This window comes from Microcebus murinus, chromosome 12 (genome assembly GCF_040939455.1).
Source record: "Microcebus murinus isolate Inina chromosome 12, M.murinus_Inina_mat1.0, whole genome shotgun sequence".
NCBI lineage: Eukaryota > Metazoa > Chordata > Mammalia > Primates > Cheirogaleidae > Microcebus > Microcebus murinus.
Window position 1 is genome coordinate 44,256,298 of NC_134115.1, and position 19,152 is coordinate 44,275,449.

At 42.5% G+C, this 19,152-nt stretch overlaps 1 protein-coding gene across 2 annotated transcripts in view; it reads left to right on the top strand.

The window, feature by feature from the left end:
* The first annotated feature begins 4,055 nt into the window (after nt 1–4,055).
* Nucleotides 4,056–19,152, top strand: part of SH3GL2 (SH3 domain containing GRB2 like 2, endophilin A1) — a 211,436-nt gene continuing 196,339 nt past the window's right edge. Inside the window, exon 1 of one of the 2 annotated variants that reach the window (XM_012769701.3) lies at nt 4,056–4,279. In XM_012769701.3, coding sequence (XP_012625155.1) covers nt 4,235–4,279 — 45 coding nt within the window. In that variant the 5' untranslated portion in view covers nt 4,056–4,234. The remainder of the gene's footprint in view (nt 4,280–19,152) is intronic. The other variant, XM_076008768.1, reaches the window with a different exon arrangement.

Consider the following 19,152-nt stretch of genomic DNA (forward strand, 5'->3'; position numbering starts at 1 on the left):
AGGTTTGATTTGTAAATCAGGATGTCAATGTCTTACAGAGAGAATTGACACTTGCTAAAAGACCATATTCCTTGTCACTCAATCTGTCCACCCTCCTCTGAGAAGGAAGCCTAATGCAAGTGCTTCGCAGGAACAATAGTTGCCTATAAATCTCTGTATTTTGAGTTGCTAGCCAAACAAGAAACAGAATTGAAATTAAAGTATTATTTCAGGGAAGAGACGGGATAAGTAACACTTAGAGATTTTTGATTGCAAGCAACAGAATTGTATTGCCTGAGTGAAACACAGGGGAATTTATAAGGACATTGAGAACTGAATTGACAGGACCCTGGAGACCCAGGCTTGGACATATCCAGGGAACAGCAACCATAACCATTGAACAGTATGCCCAGATGGAGAGAAGTCCAGGTAGTTTCAGTGTTTTTGACTGAAAAGATTTTAGCTTTTAAAATTTCAATTACTCCCTAATTAACTAGTGGGTATTTATATTATCTGCTAAGAGTTATGAAAGTAAAGATAAGATTCTGTATTCAAAAATGGAAGAATCTAAGATTATATATGAATGTGCACAATACACATTGCATGGTAGAGATGCACAGTCAGGGCTTTGAGGCTCCAAGCAAAAAAGGTGTGTGGGGGGGAGGATGTGAAGTTAGAAGGATGGGGAAAGACTTCAAAGGACAGCACTAGAGATGGGCATTGGAGGTGGCAGGATTTTGCTGGGGAAGTTGGAGACGTTTCAAACTTGATGTAAGTAATGAATATGACAAACCTGGAAGCAAGGATACAGAGGTGGTCTTTCCCTTGGTTTTTCATATCTAGGAAAGGGCCTGTCCATCTTGGGTGGGGGCCCTGTGCTACTGGTGGCATCCAAAGGCACAAAATCTTAAGTGCCATTTACCTGAGAACAGGTGTCTGTCTCGTGCACAATCTGAGTTTCAGTACACTGCTATCTGGTGAAGGCTTTTGAACATCAGGTCCAATGTGGTAAGAACACAGTATCAGTAACAGTGATGTAGTGTTCATTCTTTTATTCATTCATTCAAACCTGTTATGTATTAACACTGACTGGAGGCTCTGCCTTGAATTGAGACAAGAAGCTAGAGTAGAAAAAGTAATGCTAAGTAAGTCACTTCCCTTCATTGGCTGTTTTCTCATCTGCAAAATGAAAAGTTAGGGTTTAATGCCTTTGCTTTGCTGTGTCTCTTGCACTCAGCCAGCTTATACATGAAGTCAGGAGCAGCTTGACCTTGAAGGTATCAAAGGAGTGGCAGCAGGGGCTGAAGGGTTGAAAGATGAAGGCTGCTACTTCTCCTCTGCCTCCATGGAACTAGGGGGCCCTCAGAAAAGTGCCAGGGATGCAGCAGCTCTGTGCTAACGAGAGGTCTAGTATTTGCCAGATGCTCTGGCATAAAGCAAGGAGAAATAGTGCATGAATTATGTGATGGAATTATCGCTGACCATGAATTTACTGCCCAATTAGTGAGGTGTGCTGTATGGGGGTTTCATTTAATTGGGACTTTCCTGAACATATCTAGGTTTACTTACCATTTTACATTGATTTTATCTCAGGAGACTATAGGGCAGCATGTTGAATTACAGCAACCTTTCATCAAACAAAGCTCTTCCTCATTGACCTTTGCTTCCCCTTTTCTTGCATTGTGCTTCTGGATTTCTCCACAGAGCCTCTGTGGCAGATGATTTGCAGCCAAAGATGGCACACATCTTTGGAATCTTTCAATGTCTGGTGCATTCAAGTCACAACAAATGTCCATAAGAAGAGTTTTGTGAATTACTGGCCTGAAAACTCCTTGGAATTCAAGGTCCAGCCCATACACATCTTGCAACCTCCCACTACCACCCCCAACACTTCCTACCATGATGCCTGCTGGCAGGGGGAATTCAACAGATCTCTTCAAAGTTAGCATCTCAAAGGGCTTTACGGGCATACATTGTGGCTTCAATAGAAATATGGATTTAGATGAGCTGTGGGGGGGGGGGGTCCCTGGGAGAGAGAGCTGTGGTTTCAAAAGAATTTAAAGACCTTATGCAGCTTTCTCCTAAGGTAGTTCCTTTGAAGTTTAGCAGCATAAGCCTTCAAAGTTGGTGGATGAAGAACCAGGGAAGGATAGAGACTTGCTTTTGTTTAATTTATGGCTCAGTCAGGTCCTGGGGAGACTCTTCAGGCCCCCATTTCACACCTTTCATGGTTAGAGATCAGGGCTCACACATCCCAGGCCCTTCCACTTTGTAGATTAATTGCTGTATCTCTTGGCAGCTTCAACCAAGACCCCTTGTTCTATAAAAATGTTCCATTGTTCAGATCAGGGACCAGGTAGTAAAAATTAAACTATAAAATACTTTTTTCTATTGTACAAGTATGTGAAAGCCTTTTAAAAATTGGAAAAACAGAGAAATGAGCTCACTCCTAACAACTCCAATCTCAGAGGTTTAAAATTACCTGGGTTTATTTCTCATGTGTGCTAAATGCCCATGAACATCAGCTGGGGACTTTGCCCTGCTCTGTCCACACTCTGGATCTTGGCTGACAGACCACAGCTGTCTAGAATATTATTGCAGAAGGAAAAGAGAGCTCTGTAGCATCTCATACCCACAGTAAAATTCTGTGCAGAAGTAACAATCACCTTTCCCTCCTAATCCACTCTCCAAAACTTGTCACAGTGCCTCCACTTAACCACAAGGAGTTTGCACAGTGCAATTCTACTATGTTGGGGAAGGTATCTGAACAGCAGTAAGGACTACCACACTGGAGGTTTGCTCCTGTCCTCTGCTTCTCTCTGCAGCCTGGGTTCGGTGTCCTGTGCTCTGCCGCTCCAGCGTCCACTACTGCTTGGCTCTGCCTTTACGAGTGTCCGTTCACATGATCAAGAGGCTCTATGACTGGTAGCCCTGCCAATGGATAGGACCCCCTTGTATTAGATGTTCATTCTGTGCCCCAGCAACTGTGGCTAGGAGGGTGGGGGTAGCTTTGTGGTTCCCACCAGGCACCAGGGGCTGTGGAAACAGGAGAGGTATTTCTAGAAACTCCCATTCTGCCATGATGTCTCTTTACTCATCTTTGGCAATTTCCCCCATCTTGGCTTCTTTAAATCTGGTTTCTCCTCCTTATTGCTTTGGCCCCTGTATGGCGACAGCGTTCAAGTTCTTTCCCTAGAACTCAGTCCTAGAAAAACCAGAGGAAGTGGCTGATTATCACAGCACGGAAGACATCTAGTGCTGCTGCGCTCCCAGCTCACCTAATTCTGTCAGTTTCACTTTAGCCAGCCATATATATTTGGTTACATATGTAGTATTTGTATAGCTTAGTATCATGCTTTTTCACATGATTATTTTAGATTGGAAACCCTAAATCCACTAACATAATTTCACGAACGCCAAGTTCACATTTGGATCTTTTCATTTTTGTAAACAGAGGATTAAGTGGCATTACTGTAGTAACACCGCAATTCAATTCTATTTACCTGTCCAGGTTTAAAGGTTCTTTTTCTTTTTCAGTCGTTAAATTTTATCAGACCTGGGGTGGTGGTGGGGTGGTGGTGGTGGTGGTAGCATTGGTGGCTCTCCATAATGTAATATAGGCGTAAGGGATATTGAAACCAGGGCGGAGAAATGTTTTCTGTGACCAACCACACGGGCAAGGCATGGAAGGAGCAATGATTTATTCATTACCCCAGACAGAACGCCACTCCTCCTTTTCAGGCTGCACGAAGCAAAGCTCAAAGGGCAGGAGGGCCGTTTGCAGGCAGAGCCGCCTTGGCTACCTGGAATTCCTGCGTGTCACCTGAGTCGTGACTGTGCCTGCACAGCCCAGCTGCAGCGACCCGTCCGCAGCCCGCGGGGTCACGAACGACAGACACCTCCTGGACGCCCTTGGCCCGCTGGCCAGGGAGCCGCCCGCAGGTGCCAAGGAGCCCCGTCCCTCAGCGGGCCCCGGCGCGCAGGCACAGCGCGCCGCCGCACCTGCCCCGCCAGCCCCGCGCTCGGGGCGGGGCTTCCCGCGTCCCCTTTAAGAGGCCGCATCACCCGCCCCTGACGTCAGGGTGTCTCTCCGCACCAGCCCGCGTCCCGCTCGGCCCCGCGCCCCCGCGCTCACAGCCCCGGCGGCGGCACGACGAGTGGCGGCCCGGCGAGCGCGCCGCCCCGCTCGGCTCCCTGTCCGGCCCCGCCGCCGCGTCCTCTCTGCTCTCGCAGCGCCCGCGCGTCCGCCTGCACCATGTCGGTGGCCGGGCTCAAGAAGCAATTCCACAAAGCCACTCAGGTAAGGCGCGTGACAGGTGTGTCGCGGAGCGGTCCCAGGCGGAGCTGCGAGGGGGTCGCTCGGCGTTTGCCGCCCGGCGGGAGCTTGGGGACCCCGGCCCGGCGCCTCGCCCGCGCCGACCGCGCCCCGCCTCGGCCGCGGCTCCGGGCATCCCTGCGCGCCGGGTGCCCGCCCTCCGTCCCCCGCCCCGGGCTCGGTGCGGCGTTGCGGGCGCCCGCGGGTCCTGGGCGTCCCTCCGGGGCTCCGGGTTCGCCGCCCCCGCACCGCCTCGCGCCGGCGCTGCGAGAAGGGACCGTGGCTGCGCTGCCGCCGCGGCGCGCAGGTGCCCGGGCGGCGCGGCGGGAGATTATGTAAAGTCGCCGCTTCCCGGGTGACCTTGCGGTGCCGGTGCGCCGGGCTGTCCCGGGATGTGCTGGCACGAGCGGCGTCCCGCACTGGGGGTGGCTGCGGAGATGCCCGCGCTCTGCGCTCTTCCCCCGCCCCGCACAACCCCCACCGTGGTCGGAATCTCTCCTTCCCCGCGTCCTCCGGCTCCGGAGGGGTGGCAGAGTGGGGGCTTCCTCGGGGAAGCGCGGGCCTTAACTTTTCCCGGGAGAACTCCTTTGAGGTCGCGAAACTCCTCCGAGGCCATGGCTTGACCAGCAGTCTGCGTGTCTTTAAAGATTCCCCATGGGTTTTGCTGCCTTGGCATAACCACAGTGTTGAAGACTTAAAATCATCATGTATTTTAAAGTGTTATTTTTAGTGAGCCTTTTACATCTTGCATGTGCCCCGTTTTTCTTTATGGGGTTAATGAGCAGTGATTATAATAAAACTGATTAAGTCAGGTGCTAATAATTTAAATCTCATTGGGCTCAGCTGAAGAATTTTACATAGCGAAAAATAAATGAATACTTGTGCTGTGACCTATTTCTTATATAATGTGTGTGATTACTATTTTTTTTTTTTAAATTCTTAAACAGGTTCAAGTTTAAGGGAGCTTTAAGGATTTTATTGGCTCACCTTTAAACATTTTGCATAATTGAGCCTTAAGTATTTTTTCATAGCTTTGCATTAATGAACGGTGAGCTTTCTCATAATTTCTTGGAAGTACTGAGGTTTTTCCCAGGCTACCACAATAACAGCTCTATTATAAACCACATCCAGAAAAGATGAGGGCTGTACTTTTACAGAATCTTCGTTAAGCTAGGGGGACAGATGCAGCGTGACATTCATCTCGTGTGTGGGGGCTGTGTGTGTGTGTGTGTATGTGCCTGTGCGTCATCTCTATCACCATAGACTTGACTTGATAAAATTAGTTATGTATGTCAGTTTAGGAAATCAAGAAAAGTAAGACTATTTTGGCTATAAACGTCCCTTAATGTAATTATTTTGCTTTTCTAATTGGAGCTTTCTGTGACCTCTCTGCCAGAAATGTTTGTAAATACAAGTGCATTGTTTGTTGGTGGAATTTGGAAGGCCTCTACTAACTTTATATTTCAAGTTCCTTCAGGTTTAAAGAATCAGTGTGTGTGCTGCCCAGGAATTCTTTGGCAGGACTTCTTCGGTGTTACTAACATTTTTTTTTTTTTTAATTTGGGGTACTGGTCACTTCTCGAAAGCAGACCTCAGCACTGCGTTTCCCAACACAACATCTCTCTTCCGTTTTGATATTGAAGATTTCCCTTGCAAAGCATGGTGCCCTAATAAGGCAATTAGTGAGCCTTGGCTTTGGAGTGGGAAGGGCTAAGGTTTGAATCCCACCTCTGCTGTCTCTGACCTTGAGTGAGTGATTTAACTTCTGAATCTGTCCTTGCCAAAATGAATATAATACCTATTTCTTAGGGTTGATGTGAGGATAAATGAGTTTGTAGAACACACATAAAATGTGTTATATAGATGATCGCTACTAACATTGAAGATAATTTTATTAACATAAGATACTGTCCCTTATACTAGTAGTAATGAGACAGAGGGAATTATCCAAGCTAGACTTTTTTTTAGCTTTGCTCATTTGCAGAATAATCAGCTAAATCCTGAAGTTGTATGTAGCTCTTAAGTTTGAAATTAAAAATCTGAATTATGTCAGGAAAGAACATCTTAAATGGTTGGAGAAGGTCTGCTTGTGATGAGATAAGATCACTATGTATCACACTGAATCCAGGTGAAGAATCAATTCATCATTTTTTTCTTAAACTGAAAAACCTTTTATTTTAAAGGCAAAGCAACACATATTCTCTTATCCATAACTTACTGTAGCACAGTCTTAGAAAGCCAAAGCCAAAGATTACTCTCCTGTGCACCTATGTGTATTTGGAGGGCATGTAAAGCTGGTGTTAACGTTTGCATGTGACAGAGAATTAGGGAAATAGTCATGTCCTACTTTTGCAGCCATTTCCCCCGTACAGGTCCATTACGTTATCTGCAGAGGAAGGTTTTAGACCTAGTATTACTTCTTTTGGAGAACTGACATGCTAGATTATACAGCCTATGTTTATAAGTAGAAGGCTGCTTTTCAGGAAAACATTTCTCTTCTTTCTATGGAATTGAGCTTTTTTGCTTATGTTAAGGAGGAGTGACATTTGTGTTAATAAAAGCAGTATACCTTTAGTGTTTGCACCACTGATTGGGAATGTTTGATTATGTGTGTCAGAACTGTTCTCATATTAGAACTGAGTATTTCTACCTTCTTGCTGACAGTTATTTTCAATATCTTTACTATTTGGAGGTGAAAAAAATGGTTTTGCCAAATAAAATTTATTATAGGAGAAAATATTTTCACTATGTAAGTATATTAAAATAGCAAACATTGATCATTTATTTTAATGTACTTTATTATTTTATTGCTCACAATGGTGTATTTACCATGCAATCAGAATAAACAAGGTATTCTTTTTTTTTTACTGTAAAATAGGGCAAATGAGCATGAATTACTCTACATTTAGTAAATTTTATTCATATTGAGATTTTATTTTACAAAAGTAATGTCAGTTTTTTTTTTTTTTCACTTTAACTGACAGCAACTTAGGTAAAAATAACTTTGGTTCCAAGGAATGTGATGCTCTTACAAAATGTATGGCTTTTAAAATTTCACTCTATAATGCATTTGATTGTGGACATGTTTTGCTTTATGGTAACATGTGAAAGTCTGTTAGAGAGTAAAATGTGTTATGTCATTGGTTTAGTTTGCTAGAGCTGCTGTAACAAAGTACCACGAACCGACTGGCTTCAACAACACACAAGTATTGTCTCACACTTCTTGAGACAAGGATGCTGAAAATCTGAGATCAGCATGTTCCCCTGCACTAGGCCGGAGCTATTCCAGGCCACTGTCCTGGCTTCTGTGCTTTGTTGGTCTTCCTTGGCTTATAGAGGGGTCACCTGATCTCTGCCTTCATGTTCCGATGGCATTCTCCCTGTGTGTGTATCTGTGTTCAAATTTCCCCATTTTACAAGGATACCAGGCATATTGGATTAGGGGCCCACCTGCCTCCAGTATGTCCTTATCTCAGGGGCATTACAAGAATAATTACTTATTTCCAAATAAGGTCGCATTCTGAGGTACCAGGGGTTGGGACTTAAACATATAAATTTTGACAGGGGACACAATTTGACTTGTTAACAGTCATTATTTATATAAAATGATTCGCCGTAGTATTCTTCTATTATATTTGATTCACCATCTAAGAGGACAATTCAGTCTGTAAATAATATGTAACTTTCTATTGCATTCAATGGGATATGCTTTCTTTTTAAATGAGTTTGGTTAACATATTGCTGAGGCCTGAATGTGTCCCCCTGAAATTCATATGTTGAAAGTTAATTGCCAGTGATACCGTTAAGAGGTGGGGCTTTTAGGGGGTGATTAAGTCCTGAAGGCCCTGCCTTCATGAATGGGATTAATGACCTTATAAAAGAGGTTGAAGGGAGCACCTGCCCCTTCCACCGCTTTAGGGTATGGCAGCACGGCACTCTCATTGAAGCAGAGAGCAAGCCTTCATCAGACATGAAATTTACTAGCGTTTTGATTTTGTACTTCCAGCCTCCAGAGCTATGAGAGACAAATTTGTATTTATAAATTACCTATGCTATGATAGTTTGTTATAGTAGCCCAAAAAGGCTAAGACAGAAATATACCCAATATAGACTATGTTTTCTGTCTTCTTTTTTTCCTCCCAAAGAGACAGGGTCTTGCTCTGTCACCCAGGCTGGAGTGCAAAGGGCATGATCATAGCTCACTGCAATGTCAGACTCCTGGGTTCAGGTAATCCTCTTGCCTCGGCCTCCTGAGTAGCTGGGATTACAGGTATGCATCCACCATGCCTGGCTTGATTTTTTTTTTTTCTTTTTTGAATGATAAAACACATTTGGGTAGGCTGTGTATTATGATACAGTCTGGTATGTGCTTACTGTCACACTCCGATTCTTTAACTGGGAAAATTTAATTACATTGGTGTTCCATGCCTTTCTGTTTTAACTAATTTCTTCATACTTTCATGACATTCAAAATACAGTATTTTATATAGCTGCTTTGCTCAGGAGAACATTACATAAATCTTTTCATGCATTTGTTGATTTGGTGAGATGTTAAACTTATTATGGTATTTAATTAAATATATAATTAGATATGGCTTTATCTGAGTGAAGTTCTCAGTTTTTTAATTGCCTGGTCTAAGCAGTAACATCTCTGCTGCCTTGAAAATCTTGAGTGTGGGTTATTGCTTGACACAGTGTACTTGTACCCTTTGTCAGGTTCTTAGCCGATAGTCTGTAATAGGCTGTGTGGGCCTATGTACTTTTTAAAATTATAAGTCACATTTTATATGTGCATTTTTCTGAAGAGAGGGTCCTTTGCCTTTCTCCAGCTTCTTAAAGGAATTTCTAATTGCTTCCCCTCCCCTTAAAAAGGAAAATGCAGTGTAAGAAATTGGTCATGTCATCAGGAGATAATGGGGTGGTTCTTATAATAACTATTCTGTTACTGGACTGTGGGATGTCTGATCAAAATGCAACCTTCTCTGAATTAATTTCAGGGACAATCAAATATAAGAAGATCCTTTCTAGAGGTGTCAGGATTGAATAAGACAATGCTTATGAGAGTGCCATGCTTGCATAATAAGTATCACTTGAACCATGTAAAACAAAAGGTTAATGAGCTCTAACTCATTGATACACTGGCACATGGACCTTGGGGTGTAGGAAGGAAAGTGGAAACTAAAAATGATTTCCCTCAAGACTGAGATTCCTCGATTGAAATTTTTGTTGACACATTTATATTTTTGCAATCTTTTCCCTCCCCACAGTGATTCTTTAATATTTTAAATTGACTTTATGTGAATTTTTGTTTTAGCCTGTTTGGAAAATTTTAAAGTATCTTCCAAATTAATTAGAGCTATCCTAGAAAATGGCAGGAATTGGTTGGAGCAATTGATGATTGTTTTGAGGACAGATGTCACTGTGGGAGGGAGAGGTTTGATATTCAGAGAAGGAAGGGCTAAAGCTTGCACAGCACATTCCATTCTGCCAAGCTGCTTGTGCTGTATGCGGAGTCGCAGGGCGCCAGGCAAGCCCAGGGCATTCTTTACAGTGGTAGCTTGAGGAAGTGGAGAGGGAAGGGTGAGACCCACTGACAAATGAATAATGACAGCTGAGTGAGGACTGGAGTTTAAGAACCACTGCAAGGTTTAAAGTGGATACCTGGTGGGACTTTCTAGGGATTAGCAGTCCTTCTGCATTTAAGGCCAGATAGGCAAGACCCTAAATGGCTAAGTGGGTCAGCCATCAGCAGATTCCGTGACTTTTCCTTTATTCTTTTTTGTTCTTTTAATCCTTTATACCCTTGTTCTTTTATGTGATGGTCTATCAGGTGCCACAAGAGGGGACCTAGGAAAGGCTCAAGGAAACAAAGTTTATTGTGTTCACTATGGTTACAGAATCGCTGTCCACCAAGAGGGGATGTGGGGACATGAAGCAGGGAGCACCACGGTAGCAGACTCATTTGAGCAAGCTGGGAAACAGGTGGGAGCCAATAGAGAGACCTGTGGTGGTTGGGAAGTCAGAGGGCTCAACCTTGTCATACTGTGTACCTGGTCACCTGGGTGCATGGGGACGTCGAGGCAGCAGGAGACAATGCGAAGCTTTAAAATTTTATGGTAGAACCCTTCTCAATGTTTTTTGGTTTGGATTTCATTTCCCTCATAACTGTAGGTGGCCAAATAGTTAAAAGCTGCAGTCCCCGATCCCTGGGCTGTGGCCCAGGACCAGTCCCTGGCCTGTTGGGAAACAGGCCACCCATCACTCACTGCCTGAGCCACACCTGGACCCACGACACCCCACCCAACCCCAGTCTGTGGAAAAATTGTCTCCAGGAAACCAGTCCGTGGTGCCAAAAAGGTTGGGGATCGCTGCTTAAGAGTGATTTATATGGTCTGTAATGGACAATAAAGACTGAGGGCTATAGCTGTACTTATTAAAATGTCATGATTGGGAGACCCCGTGAAGTCTTTTGCAGACTATCAACAAACTATTTCCATGCGATACTAAATCATTAGCTGATGTCTCATACTTCAGGAAATAATTTTATGAAGACTTTACAGATACTTCATAATAATTTTATGAAGTATGATGTCTCATACTTCAGGAAATGATTTTATGAAGAATTTACAGTTAGTACAACTTCTAAATTCCGATGTGATGATGTACCTGCTCTACTCTAATCTGCCTCCCCCATCCCCTGGGTCCATTTATAGGTGGTATGGGAGAGTGTGGAGAAGCTGTCTTTAATACTTGAGCAGAACCCCCTCACTCCTAGCAGGTTTGCTTAGATGCTTAGGCTGCTGAAGGACCTCTAGGAAGTATTTTATGGCCTCTTTTGAATTATGATATGTGAAAGAAATAGAAGTATCTTATACTTCAAACTGAATTTTCCCCATGGATACTAACTGTAGCAGTTTTATAATGCTAAGATACCTCAACATCAAGGTATAATGCTTATTAGGCACATAAAACAGATAGTTTGCCTATACTTCTAAATATACCAGAAATATTGTCCCAGTGAACGCTCCCATTTTGGAAAGGAACAAACCGGAGTCAGGGCAGTCATTGCCCATAACAGTGATGCAAGGTGCCCTGAATGTCTCCAGCCAGACAGTAGAGGAAGTTCCTTGATTTTGCACAGTGGTCTGCAATTTGGGAAGAACTCTTTTGTTCTTTCTTACATTTGGCTAAGTCTAATGAGTGACAGATTCTTTGGGAACTGCATAACTTAGTCAAGTTCCTGTTTGTTTATATTTGGGGATTGTTTTATTGTCACAGGCTTTTGACTACTCATAGCTGATTTGGGTTATAAAATTCCTTCAGAAACTTAGCAGTCTTCTCATCTGTTTTCTTCCTGTCAGCTTCATATGCCAATTACTACAATAGAAATTCTTTTTTAGGCCTCATTTCCAACCAGTAGAAAATGAGACTTGGCTATGTTAATCTGAACTTTGCAAGAGGGCCTAATACTATGGTTTAACCAAGAAGTCTTAATGGTACTTTGTTGCTCAAAGCCCTTTCGTTCTTATTTCCTGTTATTTGCTTCAGGGATTCAGGATGACTCTGGACGGGTTCCTCCATCTTTAACACATGGTTTTCAAGGTTAACAAAGGGAAGAAGTATGTTTGGACAAACATGGGAGATATTCGTGGGCCAGGCTGGAAGAGGAAGGTGGTAGGCAGAATGCTAAGACCTTCAGTGACTCTTGATTTGGTATAGTCCCTTTCTGGTTGAGTGTGAGTACAACCTTTAATTGCAGAATATATCACTCTCGAGATTGCAACTTTATAAGGCAAAAGGGAGATTATGTGATCGCATTAATCTCATGAGCCCTTTGAAAGCAGATATCTCTCTGGCTGGTAGCAGAAGGAGAAATCAGAAAGATTGAAAGTATGAGCAGCACTGGATGTGCTATTTTTGCTTGAAAGATGGAGGGGCCATGTGAGGAGGAGTGCAGGCAGCTTCTAGGAGCAGGGAGCAGCTCTCAGATGACAGCCATCAAGGAAAATAGGGACCTTGGACCCATAGACTTAAATAATTGGATTCTGCCAGCAACCTTAGTGGAAGGGATTCTTCCCCAGAGCTTCCAGATAGGAGCCTGGTTTAGCCAATACCTTGATTTTGGCCTTGTGAGACCCTGAACAGAGAGCCCAGTCAAGCTGGCCTAGACTTCTGATTTGTAGAACTGTGAGATAATAATGGGCATTATTTTAAGCTGCTAATTTTGTGATAATTTGTTATACAACAGCAGAAAACCGATAGAAAGAACAGTTGCTTCTGTTTATGTTCAGTTAGCTAGAACCTGTAACATGGCCAATCCATGGCAATTTCAGTGCAAAGGAAGAAGGCAGGCGCCCGCCATGTGCTCAGAATGTAAAAGTGGGTTTTGGTTGAAAGTTGGAAGTTTTTGCCATCACTTGTATCTATAATTAACTAACTTTTAATTAATCTATGTGTGTCCATATATTTATATGTGTGCTTGTATGTGTGCATATGCACATATACATGCACATCATAAACACATACACGTGTGAAATTTAAGTCTGGTTTGCTGAATCTTATTACATAAGGTTTAATGTTCCATTTGCCTTTTTACATACAGTTTATATTTTATAGTTTTTTTTTTTCCTACAATGCTTATGCTTTTTGATATTTAGGTGTTTTTTTCCTTTGGGGAAACAGTTTATTCTGTGTCCCTGATGAGTTTTAAATAATGGTACTGTTAAGTGTTTCTGAGCTGCCTCTTAGCTTGGTGAGCTGGTCGGTAGTTCAGTGAGAGCTTCATTCACATTGGAATGGAGAGACTGTAGCTCTGCGAAGTTGTTTTTGAATTACTAGCCTCCAACAGTGTGCTAGGGATTTTTGCCAGTGAGAGTAGAGTAGTTGGCTGTTAACTCTGCATCTGATTTTGTGTTTGTGGAAAATTGATGCCAACATAGACACAGTGACATACCTTACCTAGTATGGGCGCATCAGATGGCTACGTGGTAATTTGTTCATTAAGTTGTTGAGGCTTGCAGATTTGAGCAGCACACTTGACTGTTGTGTAAGCACCCGGGCGAGGGCAGTAGTGGGCCATTGCCTGTGATGTGTTAGCTGCGAGTTCTGTGGCAGGATTTGTGGATCCATAGCCCTGAATGGTTTTCTGGGTAACATCTGCAAATTACATCTGCAGATGTAATTTGGAAAGGATGAGTTCTGGCGCCCTGAGATATGTTTTAAGGACTGGATGTCAGTTGAGCAGCTTGGCTGGGGAGAGCATAGTCAGCCCCGGTTCTGTGCCTGAGTGGTAAGTAACCTGAAGGCGCAGTGTCCTGTGGACTTGTGTCCAGGGTGGGTACACCTTTCACTGTTGTCATTCTCTGCGTATACTGCTCACTTGAGGTGACTCTGGTGTGCCTCTTCTGTTGCGTTAATGCTGCGTGCAGTGCCTTGGTGGCTGTATTTATACCATTATTTAACTACTTAAGTGGCTACATCTGTGGCCATCCTGCACCATCTCTGTACACTGAAGGAACTGTTTTTGTTCATCATTAACACTTCTATCAAGATTTTACTCATGAAAGTTAATAGTTTTTATCCAGAGGTCCTTATGCTCAACCTTGCACTTGAGTTCTGTCTTCTGTTGCACGCTGTAATTAAGTTTAACAAACATAAACTTGTTCTCCATTAAGCTCCTTTCCATTCGTCTCATCTAGTAATAATATTCTCTGTGTACCTTTAGGCCCTTTGAAGCTCACAAATCTAAAATCTTTACTCAGTGCAGATTTTCCAGAGAGGTACCTGTAGTGCTCATTATCTGTGTGTTCTAGTCCTGGAAAACTACTTTTTCCTAGCTCCAACAAAAGCTAGAAAAGCTTCTTATTCTTTACAAAACTTAAATTGTTCAACAAATATTTTGTGATCATTAAGATGCATTTAATTTTTTTTACAAGTTCTTTCAGCAACTTTCTGTGTCTCAAGGTATACAGATTAAAGCATTTTGATCCATTTTCACCATAAACCACCTTACATGTAAGGGCGTGTCTTAAACAGAAAGCTTATCATAAAATCTCTATATCAATTATTTGTCTAAATTTGATGACTGTTACCCGCTTTACTTTTATGAAGCAGTGAGTTATACTGCTATCATGAGACATGTGCTGGCTTGGCCTTTATAACATCTAAAGGAGGAACCAACAGGTCAGAGATAAATAAGGGTTTAGGAATGGGGGTTCCAACGGGGGATAGAAGTCAGAGACTACCACCTGAGAGGGGGCAGGCAGGGACTAATGTTCATAGGAACTTATGTAGATTATGTAAATTGTGTTAGATTATTTCATTGGTGGATTAATCTTTATTTTTTAACCTTTAAAATGGTGCCATTTAATCAGAGCAAGTAGATCTTTAATGGGTTTTATTTTATGTTTTTTTTCTTTTTCTTTTTAAATTTGAGTATTATAGGGGTATAAACGATTTGGTTACATAAATTCCTTTTGTACTGTGCCCATCCCCCAGATAGTGTGCACTGTAGCTGTTAGGTGTGATTTTACCCATCCCCCACCCACCTGCTTGATTTCCAATGAATGTTATTTCCATATGTACACATAGGTGTTGATAGATTAGTTCCAGTTTAATGGTGAGTACCTGTGGTGATTGTTTTTCCATTCCTGTGTACTTAGAAGAATGGGCTCCAGCTCCATCCAAGTTAATACAAGAGGTACTAGTTCACCATTTTTTTAATGGCTGAGTAGTACTCCATGGTATATATATATCACATTTTATTAATCCCCTCGTGTATTGATGGGCACTTGGGTTGTTTCCACATCTTTGCAATTGTGAATTGTGCTGCTATAAACATTTGAGTGCAGGTGTCTTTTTTGTAGAATGTCCTTTTTTCCTTTAGGTAAATACTGAGTTAGTGGGATCCCTGGGTCAAATGATAGTTCTTTTAGTTCTTTGAAGTATCTCCATACTACTTTCTATAGAGCTTGTACTAGTTTGCAGTCCCTCCAGCAGTGTGTGAGTGTTCCTGTGTCTCTGCATCCACACCTACATTTATTGTTTGGGACTTTTTGATAAAAGCCATGCTCACTGGAGTTAAGTGATATCTCATTGTGGTTTTGATTTGCATTTCCCTGATGATTAGAGATGCTGAGCAACAAAAAAGTCTTTAATCATTAGTAGAAGGGTGCATTTGTGTCAGGAAAAATCCACATACAGAGTGTTCATAAAGATTAGGACCAGTCTTACTTGTACGTTGTTGAGGGCATGGTTGGTTGTGAAAAAAATGTTTTTCATAGTTCCTTTGTCTCAAAGTTCATCAGTTCAGCACGGAGTCAGTGAGTCACTGATGTCAAGCCTAGAATGCGGCTAAGCCCACAGTGTCCAATGAAGCTGTTTCTGCTGGTTGCTGCCGTGAATGACTCAAATGAACTTTCTTTCTGTATGATCATGGTAAAGTAATTTGACTGTTTCCAAGATTTATCATTCAGTTTTATCTTCATGACTTTTTGGGCATCTGTATTCATCTTCAAATTACTGTGTTAGGGTTCTCCAGCAAAACAGAACCAATGGAATGGATATATGGGAGGGGATTCATTGTGGGAATTGGCACATGTCGTTAAGAAGGCTGCGAAGTCCCGAGATAATGCCCTCTGCAAGTTGGAGAGAACCAGAAAAGCCAGTGGTGTAAGTCAGTGCAAGCCCAAAGGCCTGAGACCGAGGGCAGTCAATGGTGTGATTCTCGGCCTAAGAACAGGGCGGGGCCTGCTTATGAGAGTCCCAAGTCCAACAGCTCAAGAATCTGGAGTGCTGACGTGTAAAAGCAGATGATGAGAGTTCTAGCCTAAGAAAAGACAGCAAATTCACCTTTTTGTTCTATCAAGGCCGTCAAGGGGTTGGATGAGGCTTGCTCATTCTGACTCAGACGATAATCTCTTCCTGAAACATCCTTTCAGACACACTGAGAATTAATGTTTTACCACCTATATGGGTGTCCCTTAACCTAGTTGACACAACTAATTAACCATCACACTGACCTAATCTAAAAACAAATCACTGAATCATTGTCATAAATGCAAAAAGCACTATCACTTATACTAAAATAAGTCCTAGATACTCTTGCTTGGGTAAATCTGTTTCAGGTTTATTCTGCCTTTGTAAAAACCGAAGATTAACAAACAAGTGGTAGGTATCCTGATACTACCCTGAGATTTTCTCCTTCACTAAACCATATGATTGAGAGAAGAATAAAGTAAAGGGTATTCTCACTGAGAGATTCAGTGTTATTGAGGATGATGATATTGTGACATATATATTTGGTCTCCCTGTCTCCTGGCAAAAAAACTTACATAACCCTTGGAATCTCCAGAGTGATCAGTGTCTTTTCTCTGCTAATGAGGTGACTAGTGGCTAGGGGCTCATGGATAGCTCCAGGATGGGGGTGGGTCACCAGAAAGACCAAGGTGAGCTTAGAGGGTTGAGACTTTTAATCCTCCTACTTCTCTCACACCCCATACTCGGAAGAGGGAAAACGGGCTGAAGGTTAAGTTGATCACCAGTGGCCTGTGATATAATCAATCATGCCTACTTAATGAAACCTCCATAAAAACCCAGCATCACAGGATTTGGGAGGATTTTCAGATAGCTGAACACATGCAGGTTCTTAGGGGATGGCGCGATGGACGGGGCAAAGAATCTCCCCACCATTTCTCTCTCACCTTGCCCTGTGTGTCTCTTCCATCTGGTTGTTCATCTGTATCCCTTGTAATATCTTTATAATAGGTGGATAAATGTAAATAAAGTGTTTCCCTAAGTTCCGTCAGCTGTTTTCCCAAATTATTCGAACCCAAGGTGGGGGTTGTAGGAACCCAGATTTAGAACCACAACCTGTGCTTGCAATATCTGCAGCTGGGGGCGTCTTGTGGGAACTGAGCCCTCAACGCGTGGGGTCTGACACCATCTCCAGGTTGATAGTGTCAGAATTGAATTGAATCAGAGGATACCCAGCTGGCGTCCAATGAAGAATTGTCTGCAAAATTGGTTGCTGGCAGATTGGGGGAGAAATTCCCACACATTTTGGTGACCAGAGGTTACAGAAGTATTCCATGTTGGGTATTTTGAGATTACAGTAGGAGAAACTGAGCTTGTTTTTTCCTACATTCTTACAAGGACAAAAGTCTGCATCATCTGTATTGTTCAAAATATTCCACACATTGACTATGGAAATGTTTGACTGTTTTCTGACCACTAAGGAGTTTCCTGCTGGTAACAAGGGATTTGATTATATTTTATAAAAGGAAAGATCATTTGTTTAGAGAAGCACTGAGTCATCTATGTGTCCTATGCCTGATGGTCAGAAGGGAAGTAGAGGTATAATTCAAGAGCAGCTCTTGAAATAATTTAGAAAATGGTGCAAGCTCATCCATCAGCAGGCTGTGTAGAACATGATCAGTAGGTGTTCAGAATTAGAAGCTCAGAGACTTCAGATGTCCTCCTGGTTTCCCCATTCCGAGCACCTGTGAGACCCCAGACCAGTCACTAGTCACTTGATTTCAGCTCCTCCCTTCTCTCTCCTCTGGTGTCCCCCAGTTCCACAGCTGAGGTAATATGGTCATGGGCATGATTTTTTATATTTCTGGTCATGTCCCCCTCTGATTCATTATCTAAGTGTAGCTATAGTGATCTTCCTAAAGAGCAAATCTATCATTGCTCCTCTGCGTAAAAACTCTTCAGTGGCTTCTTAGGGCTCCCAGTGTAAATCCCTTGTAAGTCCTGTTAAGGAGTTTGTGTGTGCTCTGTGCTGCAGCTATATTGATGATCTTTGACGTCTTGCCATTGTGCCATCCTGTGTGCCTGCCTTTGAGCCTTTGTACCATGCTCTTTCCTCTCTGTGGAAATTTCCCTCCCTCTTCCATTTCATACTTGACTAATCACTACTCTTCTGTAGGTCTCAGCTTGATGTTTGCTTGGGGAGCTTCACCCTTCCCTCCTTTGGTGTGAGTTAAATGTCCTTCATGTGGAATGAAAACTGCGTGTTGTACCTCTCAAGTGTAGTGTGTGGCCCACTGGTCTGCAGGCGCCTGTTCCGTGGTGGTATCCTCCAGAGTGAGTATAGAAAGGGACCCTGTCATTGTATTCTTCATTGTGTCCCCAGTGCCTGTCCCACAGTGGACATTCAATTTGCTGTTTGCTGAATGAATACATACTTCCTGTTTCTTGTCTATTTATCCATATTTATATATTTAAAAGGAGTGTCCTATGCATATATATTTGATCCAAGTATTTCTACTTAAAAATATCTCAATTTGTAAAAGTAGAACTTAAATGAAAGCATATCCTCATGAAATTGTAAACTTGCAAATTTAAAATAAAATTTCTTAATTATGAAAATGGCTAGCATGGGTAGGCACTGTTGTAACTCATTTTACTGCCCACATCATCCCTGTGAGGTTGCAGAATTACTGTCCTCATTTGGCAGGTGAGGAAACTGAAGCACAGAAAGGTTAAGTAAGTTGTCCAAAGTTACACAGTCTCAGTGGCAGAGTCAGGATTTGAAACCATACCAGCTGATTTTAGAACTGGTAAATAATTGCCAAGAATTTTTAATTTTGAGTCCTAGCCTTCAATGTCAAACCAAGGAATATGTAAACGCTCTTAATAATTAGTAAGAAGAAGATAGGAACACTCTGTTAGAAAAATTAGACAGGAATATGGAAAGGCAATATAATAAAGAACTACAAGTGGCCAAGATATGAATGTAATAATCAAGAAAATCAAATAGCAATAGGACATTTTTGTTTAGATTGGCAGAGATTAAAAGGATGATAACTTTCTGAGTTAGCAAGAGTGTAAGAATGTGGGTTCTCATTTGTTGG